The 14,718-nt window shown below is 37.5% G+C and overlaps 1 protein-coding gene across 1 annotated transcript; it reads left to right on the top strand.

Annotated features, from left to right (window-relative positions):
• Nucleotides 1-5,748: 5,748 nt before the first annotated feature.
• On the top strand, nucleotides 5,749-13,393 carry xab2 (XPA binding protein 2). Its single transcript, XM_010779315.1, has 19 exons — nucleotides 5,749-5,902; nucleotides 6,276-6,424; nucleotides 6,712-6,835; nucleotides 6,943-7,140; nucleotides 7,462-7,596; nucleotides 7,693-7,857; nucleotides 8,465-8,609; nucleotides 8,699-8,850; nucleotides 8,981-9,100; nucleotides 9,205-9,336; nucleotides 9,935-10,066; nucleotides 10,276-10,389; nucleotides 10,486-10,648; nucleotides 10,771-10,961; nucleotides 11,095-11,217; nucleotides 11,329-11,494; nucleotides 11,680-11,806; nucleotides 11,981-12,087; nucleotides 12,215-13,393. The coding sequence occupies exons 1-19, from the start codon at nucleotides 5,867-5,869 to the stop codon at nucleotides 12,274-12,276; spliced, it is 2,541 nt and encodes an 846-aa protein (XP_010777617.1). The 5' UTR covers nucleotides 5,749-5,866; the 3' UTR covers nucleotides 12,277-13,393.
• The last annotated feature ends 1,325 nt before the right edge of the window (nucleotides 13,394-14,718 follow it).

Genomic DNA, 14,718 nt, shown 5'->3' with positions numbered 1-14,718 from the left:
TGCTTCAGTTCTTGTGAGTCCAGCTCTGCCTCTTTTATAGAAAAGGGGAGTGGCTGGTCAGCAGTTGTCTCACTCTATTTGGTCATGACCTTTTTCCATCCTGTTGCTTATTTTGTGGCAGTGATGTTTCAGGAGATGGCAGGCATGATTCTCTTTAACTATAATTAAAAAAATACAAGATATATTACACACAAAGTTGCTATATTCCAACCTAAAATCCTTTCAGTAAACAATATCTAGATTAGGGGTCTGCTTAGGGGAGCATGGATGTCAACATATTTAGAGAAAAGCAAGGAGATGCATTTTGCCACTACATTATCTTTGTGAGTCACAAGCTTGCTGCTTTAGATATTGGTAAACTACTGCCTCGACCAATATCTGCAAACTTGGAACAAATTGAATCATTAATTTAATATTGCAGAATAGGGTTTGTGTAGAATTCCAACCATTCTAGTTGTTTAATTTGCAGGACATTGAAGTTGAAACATCTAATGAACATCAACAGTCTTTTATTATCTTCATGGCCAGCAATGGGGCTTTTGTTTTTGAAAGTCTTCCAAAATCCTCATCGATCATCTTTAATGTAGATTTACACCTTTGTCAAAGTTTGTAAATCTGGGTTGGAAAGCATTTATAATGCTAAATAATGTTTGATGATAACAATTGTATATTTCATTATGCTTAAAGCAATGTATGAAGAAAATATGTGTCAATAATACTTAAAGAATAGGTAGGGTGAATAGTGCACAATGTGATCTTATAAATAAAAATCAAATTACTTTATTTATAGAGTTTACATCTTATTGATGTGTCTGTGCCATGTGAGATGGTATTTTTTGGAAATGCCCCCAAATGTCTGTCGTCTACAGTTACGAGACACTGGCACATCTGCTGTAATACAATTAAAGATGAGGTACCATCCATATAAATTAAATCGGCTGTTATATAATTCCCTAAATGGACATCATGAAAACTGTTGGCAAAACATTTGAGATCAAGCTTAAAATAAGTTGCACACAAAGCAAAATGATTTTCATCCGTGTTGCGACATTTGATACTTAGGAGATGACCACAGTTTCTTGAAAAACTTGTTTCCATGGCAATTGTCATGATTTAAAGTATCCCAGTGACCAACACGTGTGTTATCCATCAATGGTTAGCTTCTTTACGTTATCATTGGCATCTTACCTTTTATTTTAGCAACACTTTAACTTGATACTTTTATGCCAATAAAGCCAATTGATTGGTATAATTTAAAATGAGTTTATTGAATTAAACTGCATTTTATTAAATGACCCTGAAAGACCCTGTCGCATGTCAGATTTTGAAGAGTGGATTAAACCTTTACCAGGGAAACTTCCCATCTTTTTTCTCTCATTTGTTACGATCACATGCTACCAGCTGTAAATAATTGTTTTGCCGTTCCTCCAAGGAGTTTGTTATGTTTGTAATATGACTCTATATCACAGCCAAACTGGGATGCTCATCCCACCTGCTTTTTATCATTGTAAAAGGTTATTCTAACTTGGACGCATGAGATATGTCATTCCTTTCACATTTTAATTGTTAGGATTCTGGAACAAAATCCACAGTGTTTATTTCTTATGTTGCAATAGCGACATGAACATATTTACCTTGAAACATATATCACCTTAAGGAGGATATAGAATAGGTTTAAAACCCAAGTACCCTTCAGTGGAAAACTCAAAGGGCTAACAGATGAAGAGGCATCAAAAGAATGAATGGAAACCTCATTCTGCTCCAAGATCCCAGGTCAATGTTAAATGTTCTCCTTGAGACAGAGTACAAAGACTTGCCATACTTGGCAACCTTGACCTATTTGTCGCCTGTGACATCCCAAATAAAGAACTGCATGTAGGAGAGGCTTAACAGTAGCCATTCTTAAGCCCTAAACAGAATTGTATTTTCTTAATAGGCGCGTTCACACCGGAGTACTTTTCCCCGTACTTTTCCCGTTTAGTTCCGTTAGTACCCCATACATATTGCCACGTTTCCTCTGTATTCATTGTCAGATTTGTGTCCTTGGTTTTAGTTTATGTAGTTTTTGAGGATCATGAAGCTATTATTAGAATATCATCTCAATATCATAATGGACAGAGGCCCATTGTACCTTCTTTCCATCATCTTAACATACTCTGTCCTCATGACATACCCTCTAAGAGCCAAAGTCATGGTCAGCAGCACAGCCAGTTTGTCATCTCCCATCTCCTTCATGGTATCCAGCAGACTGGCTTTGAAGAACACCTTATCAGCAAAGAACCTATGCTGTGACTAAGATATATTTCAATTCCTTGTTTGTATTCCTCCATCATTTAGTTGTAATGTATGAACAAAGCATTATTTTCACCCCTGCTTAAACTCATTGTAGTGAAAATATTCAATCAATCCAGCAAGGTAGGATCAGATGTAAATGTTATAGAACTAAAAGTGAATAGAAGGAAAATAAGCAAACAGCTTCAAACTCTATTATTGCACAAGGCCCTGTTTATTTGGAATATCATACAATTTTGATATAGATAAAACTAATTTTAAACTATGTATTCATTTGGAATTGTGCCTTGACTTTCATTTTTGAACACATACACAATTTTCTCTCTGTAAGATAAACTCAAATGTGATTAGTATTTTTAGTTTTGGATCTTGTCTATATTTAACGTAAATGCAGTAAAATGTAATAATATCAATGGTGAGTCTCACCAATACTAAATAGCATTCAGCATTGTAACTCGCTCATTTATATATTTTAAGAGTATGCCGTATCATTTGAATATTATTATACGACATAACATATTTAAAAGTGGCATTATTTCTGCTCATAAAAGCACAAGTTTGATAGCATTGTCCAAAGTATGTCCCAAAATACATACCGTGTTATATATACGCAGATTTTGGAACCACCAATTTGCTCCAACAAAAGATGTATTCATAAGTGTATTCAAACTTGAGAACGACTTCATTATTTTAAAATAGAACTTGTCTATACCTGTCCCTGCAACTAAACAGGACAATCACCAGAAAGTGAATCCAAGGGGTTTTGTTGTATAGTTGCAGGAACTTGGCACTTCTCATATTTCTCTGGTAAAATTGATTGTAAGGCCCTTTCTATAAAATTCAAGTGGTATTAACTTTAACTATATTTATTTGTTGTTCTTTTCTTTTCACTATCTTTGTAAAGCGACTTTGTGCACCTGTAAAAGCGCTAACAAAATAAATCTATTATTATTATTATTATTATTATTATTATTATATTAATGGACCGTGAACTAAAACTTGAGTCAGATTAAATCTGTGGTAAAAACAAGCTTTTATCACCCGAGGCCGCTAGCCAAAGTAAAACCTTGTCTTTGAGACAGTAATCCATTCCTTTGTCACCACTCGGCTCCAACTCTCTCTCCATGGGGGTCAGTGGGTCCTCCCTCGCTCGTCTGCAGCGGGTGCAAAATGCCGCAGCAAGGCTTTTAACTGGCACACGGAAATATGACCACATTTCCCCCATTTTGGCTTCGCTCCACTGGCTGCCAATACATTTTAGGTATTCATTTCAAAATCCTTTTATTTACTTTTAAATCCCTAAATGGCATGACCCCACCATATCTTTCTGAGCTGCTACACCCTTACACGCCCAACCGCCCTCTCAGGTCAGCGGATCAACTGCTCCTGAATGTGCCCAGAACCAAGTCAAAGCTCAGAGGGGGCTGTTGCTTCTCTGTAGCAGCTCCCAGACTGTGGAACGATCTGCCCCTGCATATCAGACAGGCTGCCACACTGCCTGCTTTAAATCGCTTCTTAAAACCCACCTCTTCTCCTTAGCATATAAACATCTTTTAGAGCGATGCTTTTATTGCTTTTAAATTGTCTATTGTTTTTACTTGTACTTGTTTTATGGTGTGTGAGCTGAGCTGTGTTGCTTTTTGTATGTTTTGTTTCGTTTATTTGCCTGTACAGCACTTTGGTCTGGAGGTTTAAAGTGTTATATAAATAAAGCTGTATTGTATTATTACATCCTGCCTTAAAAGGACACCAAGAACATTTGCCAACCAGGCTTAGAGAAGATCTATAAAAAGGACTACTCAGAATTTAAAGATCTTTATCCTTGTGATTCATTTGAAGAAGATGTTGTTGATGTTTTGGGAGTTCAGTGTCTTTGAAACACTATACAACTATGGCATTCAGATATCCCAAGCATGGGCTCCAAAACATAATGACCTAAAGTCATTGTCACGTATCCAAATACATTTCAGAAGTATTACAATTGCATTTATAATAGCTGCACACGTCATTGTCAATGACCCTCACTGACACAGATTCTTATCCTCTCCCATAGATGTTATGGGTTACATTGACCCACCCCATCATGTTAGCCTTTCCACTTTCAAAATAAATTGAAACTTGCACATTTCTTTGTTATTTTGCACATTTCTGTTCAATAATACCTTTACACAGTACACAGCTTTTATAATTTAAAATTGTAATGCACATATTTTATTTTTCAGAATGATTTGTCATATTCTTGTACTTAGCTTTTTGTGTGTATTTCTGGTATATTTATGTGTCTTATAAACATTTCCTTTTATTTTCTTTATTTTTTATGTATAATATAATGGTTTTATGTTCATTTCTTACATCACTCCAAAGCACATTCGTTGTAAGTTAAAACCTACTCTGCAATATATACAAATATATTTGTGCACCCCACAGGTAACAAATATTGACTTTCTGCAGTATACTCTAACTGGCCACACTTTTCTATTCAGTTTTATTAAGATTTTCTTGAATTATAACTCCTATATGCCAATGATGTAGTTTATTCTTGCAGTTGAAACATGTGGGAGGGGGGAACTGTGTTGGTTTAAAGGTGGCTTTAGCACAGAATATTGAAATCCATCAATTAATCGGAAAAAAAACTGGCCTCGAGTCAAATTCCTTTTGTACTGTGTGTGTAATTACAAGGAATTTCAATAAAGGCGTTCTTGAAATGATTTTTTACAAGTGATAATTGCATGGGATTGTGTGGTTATTTGACCCTCAATACTTGGTGCTCATTTTCACATTTCAGCTTTCAGCATGTGACTTATCAGAAATACAGCTTAAGCTCAAGGTTATAATAATAATAACTTTAATTTTGGGGGGCGCCTTTCATAACACCCAAGGACACCTTACAGGGCATAGGGGCAATATAGGGAACAATTAAAACAAAGTAAATGACTGTTATCATATCAACCATTTATTTATACAGCAGTGTATTTAAGTAACTAAGTACATTAACACAATTTTGAGGTACTTTTACTTTACTCTGAAACTGGGGTAGGAAAAATAATTTAACATTAGGTCAGGAAAGATCATAGATTTTTATTTTGTTTTATTTATTTTATGTTTTTTGCTGATTTATTTATTGATTATATCATAGATATATGCGTCCATGAGATAAGAGATGGAACGATGTGATGTGATGATTCACACTGCACAGTAGGTGGCGATATGCACCTTTTAAAGTGGTTTGCAATCCGCCAAAAACCGAGAGAAGAAGAACGTTTATGCTTCTGTCACTCTAATCTAGAACATGGATGTATAATATAAGTAATAAATAAATATAATAAATAATAATAAGGTCTAGAATTGTAGTGGCTAAAAATAAGTAGCAGATGTCATACCGGCAACCACCGACATTTGCCAAACCGCCAATAAACACTAAAGAAGAAGAAGAAGACATTTGCCAAGATTGTGACGTGTAGTGACGAAGCCGGAAGTCTCACTGAGGACTACACGCTTTTAGTAGTCTGCCGTTAGCTACACTTAGCATTGATTTTTTAAAATTTCAAACGGCCATATCTTTCAAGGAAAAAAAATGCCTTCGCTAAACGGAAAACCAGATGTTATGTTTGTAAGCCACACCATTTATTATTTTGTGTGTTATCTGCTATCGTTTATGATTGTTTGTTAGCTAGCTAACTTTTACTGGCGCGCTAACGTTAGCTTGGCCGTGTGTATTGAAGTTAGCTTGTTATGGCTCGTTTGCCCGGAATCACAGCTTTGTTGTCACACAAAATTGGCTCCTTACTTGTGTTAAAATATTTTGATTCTGAACTTACAATAGCTTTTGTTAATTAATTGCGTTTGCAGTTTACGACTGAATTGTTATTGTGACGTTCACGTTACGTTGTGGCGCTAATGTTAGCCATTAGCAGACGCAACTCTTTCAAAAAGTTATTACAGTTGTACTTAACAAGATGTTATGTGATTTCTGCCTCTGTTAGGAGGACGATGATCTCCCTTATGAAGAAGAGATCATCAGGAACCCGTACTCGGTCAAGTGCTGGATGCGTTACATCGAATTCAAGCAGAATGCAGGAAGATCCACCCTGAACATGATCTATGAGAGGGCTCTGAAGGAGCTGCCTGGCAGGTAAGTTATCTAACGGTACAGGGGACCTTTTAGTGAAAGCATTGACATGTAAAGAGAAACAGGTGGCTAGGGATACCTGCAAATCAACATTTTAATCATACAACTTGTATAGCTTTTTATTAAGATAGGACATGTTTCTTTACATCACTGTTGTGCGTTGTTAATTATCTATAATACCTTAACTTTTATTTAGGCTGTGATTTCTAAAGAGTCATATTCGTTTTAAGATTTGTCCAATTGCTATTTGCTTATGGTGTAATACTTTTCCCTTTTTTTTTTTTTTACAGCTATAAGCTGTGGTACAATTATCTGAGAGAGAGACGGAAACAAATCAAAGGGAAATGTGTCACTGAACCAGGATATGAAGAGGTCAATAATTGCCATGAAAGGGCATTAGTGTTCATGCACAAGGTAATACAACTTCAAGAACTCCATACAAATCCACTGGACAGCACACAATAATATGACATTGTGGTCTGTGTGCTTGAACTAAACCACCTTGTCTTTCCTTAAACCAGATGCCGAGAATATGGCTTGATTACTGCCAGTTTCTTGTTTCGCAATGCAAGATCACAAGAAGTCGGCAAACATTTGACCGTGCCCTCAGAGCTCTTCCTGTTACACAGCATCCACGTATCTGGCCTCTGTATCTCCGCTTTGCCCGTAACCTGCCCCTGCCTGAGACAGCCATTCGGGTGTATCGCAGGTACCTTAAGGTGAGAGCATCGCTCACAAACTAGTTTTATACACCCAACTGTCATTTGTTTCTTTCACAGTTTCTGATGACTCTGATAGTTGTGTTTGTGCACTTTCAGTGGCAATTTATAAAGAATGTATGTGATGTGGTATCATGTCAGAATGTGGCATGATAGATATGAATACGAACATTTCTTTTTGAAAGTTCTCATCTAATAGGACAATTTATTTTACATATTTCCATTGAAAGGGAATGATAATGTTGATATTTAATTTACCTTTTTTTTTGCTGTACTTGGAAATGTCCTCAATGTGTGCTGTCTGCTCTTTGTACTATGTAGCTTTCCCCGGAGAATACAGAGGAATACATAGACTACTTACGTTCTGTTGGCCGCTTGGATGAAGCAGCTTTGCGACTAGCAGCTGTTGTCAATGACGAGAGCTTTGTGTCCAAAGAGGGCAAGTCTAACTATCAGGTAAGATAATATTAACATAGCACTTTGGGTGCCTATTTTTGTAAGCATGAACTGCAAAATCAAAACTCTTGTTTCAACATGTATTCTTTTGGACAGCTGTGGCATGAGCTCTGCGACCTGATCTCCCAGAACCCTGATAAAGTGACATCTCTGAATGTCGGAGCCATCATCAGAGGAGGCCTCACTCGCTTCACAGACCAACTTGGAAAACTCTGGTGTTCATTAGCTGACTATTACATCAGGAGTGGTCACTTTGAGAAGGTGTGTTTCTTTTGAATAGATTCAATTTGTATACATTTCATTCAACACATTGATATCATGTTATTTATCCCAAATACTACTCTTCCTTATTGTTAGAAAAATATTACTAGTCACCGGCTTGAGCTTCAATATCAGGATACATGTAATTATTATCCTTGCAAGAATGGAAGTAGTCATCACATACAGAGCATATGGTACAACTAGTTCCTGAACAGTGTCCTTCACATGCTGATATACAAGAGAGAGAGTTACACAGTCACAAGATGGAGGAATACCGGTTCAAAGCAGTATACAAAGTTTAGTTTAGATTAGCTAAGACCCACGTCAGAAATGATCGTGCTTGTCACATGTCTATCTCCATAGAGGCTGAATCATCATGTTAATCGTATAGCTATCATATTCCTAAAACAGTCCTGATGCTCTTCTAGGTAAACATACCTCCGGTTACGTACACAGCTACGTAGGGCCTTTGTTATCATGTGCTACTCTGATATTAGAAGAGTACATTCAGTATTTTCCCAACACTTATAAATATCTAAATAGGTTGCCTCAATTGAATTAACATTAATGTGATTTACTAAACCTATGCATTTTTTTTCTTTCTCAGGCTCGTGATGTTTATGAGGAAGCCATCCTCACGGTGGTAACTGTAAGGGATTTCACGCAAGTGTTTGATAGTTATGCCCAGTTTGAAGAGAGCATGATCGCAGCTAAGATGGAGGCCACTGCTGAGATGGGAAAAGATGAAGAGGGTGAGTGCTGATTCATTTATATCTGCAACATACTTCACTTTCACTGCACTCCACCATGCATGCTTTACTCTCTGTCCCTCTTTTCCCAGAGGATGTAGACATGGAGCTTAGACTGGCCCGCTTTGAGCAGCTGATAGCTCGGCGGCCGCTCCTGTTGAACAGTGTTCTACTGCGACAGAACCCTCATAATGTACATGAGTGGCACAAGCGAGTTAAACTGTATGACGGCAATGCACGACAGGTGAGGCCTTTTTGAAAATTGTACTCAAATGTTGTTTTGCTCCCACATTTTATTTTGGTAAAACATTCAACACACAGTTAACTCAAATGTATACTTACTAATAGATCTGTGCTCACCATATATTTGGCAGATCATCAACACGTACACAGAGGCAGTGCAGACGGTGGATCCAATGAAGGCCACTGGGAAGCCTCACTCCCTCTGGGTTTCCTTCGCTAAATTCTATGAGGAAAATGAGCAGCTTGATGATGTAAGTCACTGAGGTTTTTAAACGGGTATTCCAAAAACTCTGTAAATGATATGAGAAACTTGTTCTAATCATGGTATGTCTCACATTTAATGACTGTCACACAGGCCCGGACCATTTTCGAGAAGGCTACTAAGGTGAACTACAAGCAGGTTGATGACCTGGCTGCGGTGTGGTGTGAATATGGAGAGATGGAGCTTCGCCATGAGAACTATGAACAGGCACTGCGTATACTGAGGGTAAGACACTTAATTCACATCTGCAGTCATTGGATATAACTGTAAAATAGCAGCACTATTTACACTAGATGTTTAGTAACATCTAGTGGAAGGACTGAGAAACTACAATAACATTGTCTTCCTCCAAATGTTTTTTGAAAGCATATTCTACATCAAGATTCCAAACAAGGTGTGGGATACAGTAGTCCATAGATGAAACCTGAGGCCGCACATCATATCTGTGTAATGCGTAGAAGTGTGACATTAAACTATAAAACGCTAGCTTGACTATTGACTAAAAAATACTACATTCTGTTTGTCGCCTTTTTGAAGCTCTCCTTCTTTCAAACAATTCACTTGTTCGGTGGAAACAAAACCATGTGAACAGTGCATAGTTGAAAGTTTAGGGCCCTAGGAGATTAGAGTATTGACCACAAAATACATTTGGGGAAGCTCTCCGCCTGTGTAGTGTATGACATATGTGCAACAGATAAGTTGACTGGAATTGACTTAAAATACTTCTAAGGCTCTGCTCATGAATTCTGACAATTCTGACCAAGTGTTTTACTGATTGCACCATTTTAAATAATTGACAACTTTTCTTTTGATTTAAATATAGAAAGCTACAGCCATCCCATCCAAGAAGGCTGAGTACTTTGATGTATCTGAGCCGGTCCAGAACAGAGTTTACAAGTCCTTGAAGGTCTGGTCCATGCTGGCGGACTTGGAGGAGAGTCTCGGCACTTTCCAGGTATGTCCACAATGTCTGTGTGTCAACAGCTGAATGTTACTACAATGAGCCAAATATATGAAGGTGTATATATGTCAGGAAATGTCTGAGATATTTATTGATTGTGTTAGAAGTCTTATCCACTGTTTGCTTTTAAATCAGATTTGTCATTCATCTCTGTGAGTTGCACATTTTGAATTAAATTTGTATTACATTTTCTTTCTCCTCAGTCCACAAAAGCGGTGTATGACCGGATCATTGACCTCCGCATCGCCACACCACAGATCATCATCAATTACGCCATGTTCCTCGAAGAGCACAACTACTATGAGGAAAGCTTTAAAGTAAGAACATGCTACTAATGAACTCAACCAACATTTAAAGCCAGTGTGTTCTTGCTTTTGTCAACTTCTAACAATTCTTCAATACCTTTTTTTTAGGCATACGAGCGAGGTATAGCTCTCTTTAGGTGGCCGAATGTTTATGACATCTGGAACACTTACCTCACCAAGTTCATCGATCGTTATGCAGGCAAGAAGCTGGAAAGAGCTAGGGATTTATTTGAGCAAGCCCTCGACGGCTGCCCTGCCAAGTTTGCCAAGAGTAAGTGGCTTTGTTATACTAACATTGACAATTTGTGTGCAGATGATTGGCACACTGTTTCTCATATTTATTCTGCATAAAGTGTACTGATGTTGAATGTCCCACTTCGCCTTGGTTTCCAGCCATTTACCTGCTGTATGCCAAACTGGAGGAGGGATATGGATTGGCACGACATGCCATGGCCGTCTACGAAAGAGCAACGCAGGCAGTAGATGATGGGGAACGACATACCATGTTCAATATATACATCAAAAGAGCAGCTGAGATTTATGGAGTCACGTACACAAGAGCCATCTACCAGAAATCTATTGAGGTACATGGGATAGCATTTATGAAAATGACGTTCTCCCTATTTAATCAAAAATATTTGCTCTTAAAATGATCTGTTTTAAAACTGTTTTATTGATATTGAAATAATGGAAATCAATTTGTGTTTATTTATCCAGGTCCTTCCTGATATGCATGCCAGGGACATGTGTCTGCGGTTTGCCGACATGGAGAGCAAACTCGGGGAAATTGATCGGGCCCGAGCCATCTACTCCTACTGCTCCCAGATTTGTGACCCACGGGTGAGATAACCTACCTCCCTGGCATTTATCGTTTCTGAATAAACTGTATCATAAACAGTGGTGTGAAAATCTTGGCCCTTTTTTTAAAAATGTCTGAACTTTACCTCATAGGTGACCGCAACTTTCTGGCAAACATGGAAAGAATTTGAGATCCGCCATGGAAATGAAGACACTATTAGAGAAATGCTAAGGATCAAACGCAGTGTCCAAGCCACCTACAACACCCAGGTCAACTTTATGACCTCTCAGATGATGAAGGCCACAACAAGCTCCACAGGTGAGGGGTTGTTATAACTCTTTAGCTGTTAACTGTCTGAGCAGTACCAAACATTGTGTGGATGTTAAATCATTATTGGTGTGTCCACACATGCTATTTGTCCCAAATCCTCAGGCTAGATCCCTGAACTGCCCAATAATGAATGTCATAATATATGTTCATGTTTCCGTGTTTGTTGTACACAGTGTCCGATCTTGCTCCAGGCCAAATGGGAATTGATGACATGAAAATGCTGGAGCAGAAAGCACAGCAGCTCGCTGCAGAGGCCGAGCAGGACAAACCCAAGCCCAAAGAGAAAATTCTCTTTGTCAGGTTTGTCCATAGCCTTTTTTTTTTCACTCCATCGCTTGTCTTTTTTTCCTTACTCCTGTGAAAAGCTATATATAAAACCTGTGCCGTTCCCGTGAGAGGAATTGCTTGGCGTTGATGCATGTTAGAATCTAACTGGCCTCACATTAATCTCACTCTTTGTATCTACCAATGCAGGAGTGACACCTCTCGCACTGAGTTGGCTGAACTTGCCAAACAAGCTAATCCTGATGAGATCGACATCGGTGATGATGATGAAGATGATAATAACCAGGGACCAGAAGGTGAGCTACTGTCACAATAGGCCCAGCCTCAGCAGTGATATTCTGTCTCCTTTTAAACATACATGCAGACAGGTCTTCTTTGTAAACATGCATTTCATAATTGTTTGATCCTCTGGTCTTTTCACAGAGGTGCAGCTTGAACAGAAGAGTGTCCCTACAGCTGTCTTTGGAGGGCTTAAAGAGGACTGAAAGATATCTTCCTCACTCAATTTTTTCAAAGATGCAATCTTCTATTTTATCTTGATACATTAAATATGCTCCATATTTGAATGTGTGTATTTGCTCAGTTGTATCCACTCTATTTTAAAAATAATTTGACATGAGTCAGAAACAGAATGGCTTCATTTTTGCCTTCTGTGGAATTGTTTAGTACAGTTAAGAGATATGAACCTGTATGTCAGTCTTTCTCAAGTTTTGAAGCTCAGGGTAGTTTTGCGCAAATCCTATATTGAGCCGTTTTCTATGATGAAAAACCTATATGCGATAACGGGATAACTGTAACTGAAGTCTTTTTGAGTTGGACTTTACTTCCAGGCAACATTTGGAAAAAAATAGTTGAGAAAAAAACGTTTGTACACTTTTTATAAGTGCAGAGAAATCTTCTCTGACGGAGAGATCTGCCCTGGAAAACACAAGGGGGAGGAGCCTAGTTTCTCAACATTAGGCATTCATTTGAAAGTGGTGCTGAGCATTCAAGCCTCACATTGTTGGTTTGAGGATCACTAGTAGGGGACTCGGTGATCCTGAAAAGATGACTTAAATTGTATACATATATCACGAATTTCAAAATCATACTCTGGCTGCAGTGTCCAATGTAAGTGTCCAAGTACACTTACATAAAACCAGAGCTTACATGAAAGTTGAACATTAGAAAGGCTGTAAAATATTTTTGAAACTACTTGAATTGTTACAATTGAATTGCCTTGCTTTCAGTTCCTAACCCATTTTGTAATAGGTGCAGATGTTAAACTTTACTAGCAGATAATGTTTGCTGCTGTATTGATGCTGTATAATGTATTTCATATGGTGTTAAGTGTCTACCAGGTGTCTACTCGTGACCTGATGACATTTTGGGTTAACAACATTTAAAAAAAGTTTTCCTTTCACCACGGCATAATGTTTTTCAATTATGGAACACCAGTTCTTAATTGACAGGCTGGTCTCTGCAAATGTCTAAAACTTATTTTCTCATTGTCTTGAATCCTATTGTAATAATAAATAAAAAAAACGATTTATACCTGTTAAATGGAAGTAACCTTTTTATGACAGAGGAACCTCGGCCCTACAAAATAGTGGGCAGTTCGATTTATTTTGGAATAAACCTTTCCTTGGCAGAGATTTCATTTTTCATTCGTTCTTAGTTGATGTCTTGAAAGCTCCTAGTTAGCCGTGCAACATATGCTTCCTAGGGAAATACATTCATATTCATTTGATATAGATCAACTCCATTATTTAATAGAAAATGGGTCATGTTTGTAATTATTCACCATCTCATAAGAGCTAAACAAAAATAAGGGAGAAATTGTTTCTTTCATAATTAGATTAAAATAGCTGAGAGGTAATCCTCTTAAGAATGTACTGCAGCGGGGCACTTGTTAGCGGGATCTTGGAACTTTGAGCAATATCATGTGATGAAGCACTCATGGGATTTCGGTTTTCCAGTGTGAATGATGCCACTGGAAACAACCCTGGTAAAGACATTTCCCAAATCAGCTTAATTGGGCAAATGTATTGTATGTTTTCCAATATATATATATATATATATATTTTTCCCTTTCCATCCTACATATGTTTATTTAGAGTACTAGTATATGTTTACTCTGTTCTTTTTATCTCGGTGTTTGTATACATATGTATTTATGGATTCTGCATGATGCTTTTAAGCTCTATAAGCAACTTAACTTTATTTTTAAATTGAGGGTAATCTATAAGTGATTAACTAAATGATTTAATCAGAGGCTGATGACAATTGTTTGATATTTATCCTAGATTTAATAATGTGACCATCATATGCCTTGTTTTTGCATGTTTGGCTCCAGAAAGAGGAAATAATACATGCATAATTTACATTGAATGTTGATATATGACTCCTGTAATGTATTCAGGACAGGCCTAAAGTAATTATTCAGACAAGCTGCCTCGGTGTTCGATAGTTATTGTGGTGTCTAAATGTCTGCATCTGCAGCAAAAATAAGCACTTTAAAGAGTTGGCTAAGGCCTTGTCACAAATTCACCAGCACTTACAATGGAATGACTTGCTTCAAGTAAATATATCTGCACTAGTTCGTAGTTTGAATCTTTATGGTTTTTGCACTTATTCTAAGTAACTTTGGATAAAAGCGTCAGCAAAATGAAATGTAATGTAATCTTTACAATAACTTGCATGAACAGGTTTTTCAAACATTGTAATTATTGCCGTATTTCTTTAGAAAATATACTGTACCTAAGCAAACCAGACAATGTGGTGGTTCAATAATTTTGGGTCTGAACTTCTCTTTGTTTTCCATTTAAGAGGTCAGTAGTCAGGGTCATTTACAGCAGCACCCCTGAGGCCGATGGAGTTTGCCCAGGTCAGGCAGCAGCAGGGCTGATTACAAATGTTTATAAACCCGGCAAATAAGAACCTTAATT

Source organism: Notothenia coriiceps, unplaced genomic scaffold, assembly GCF_000735185.1.
Source record: "Notothenia coriiceps isolate Sejong01 unplaced genomic scaffold, NC01 NC01_scaffold00020081, whole genome shotgun sequence".
Taxonomy (NCBI): Eukaryota; Metazoa; Chordata; class Actinopteri; order Perciformes; family Nototheniidae; genus Notothenia; species Notothenia coriiceps.
Note: the sequence above shows the minus strand (reverse complement) of the source record. Positions and strands in the feature narration are given on the sequence as shown.

Excerpts from the sequence above, each read along its gene's own strand:
- xab2 (XM_010779315.1), top strand. The coding sequence starts at position 5,867 with ATGCCTTCGCTAAACGGAAAACCAGATGTTATGTTT. Across the intron at positions 7,597-7,692 it reads AGGGCAAGTCTAACTATCAG|CTGTGGCATGAGCTCTGCGA; the intron begins GTAAGATAATAT and ends TCTTTTGGACAG. Across the intron at positions 10,390-10,485 it reads ACTATGAGGAAAGCTTTAAA|GCATACGAGCGAGGTATAGC; the intron begins GTAAGAACATGC and ends CCTTTTTTTTAG.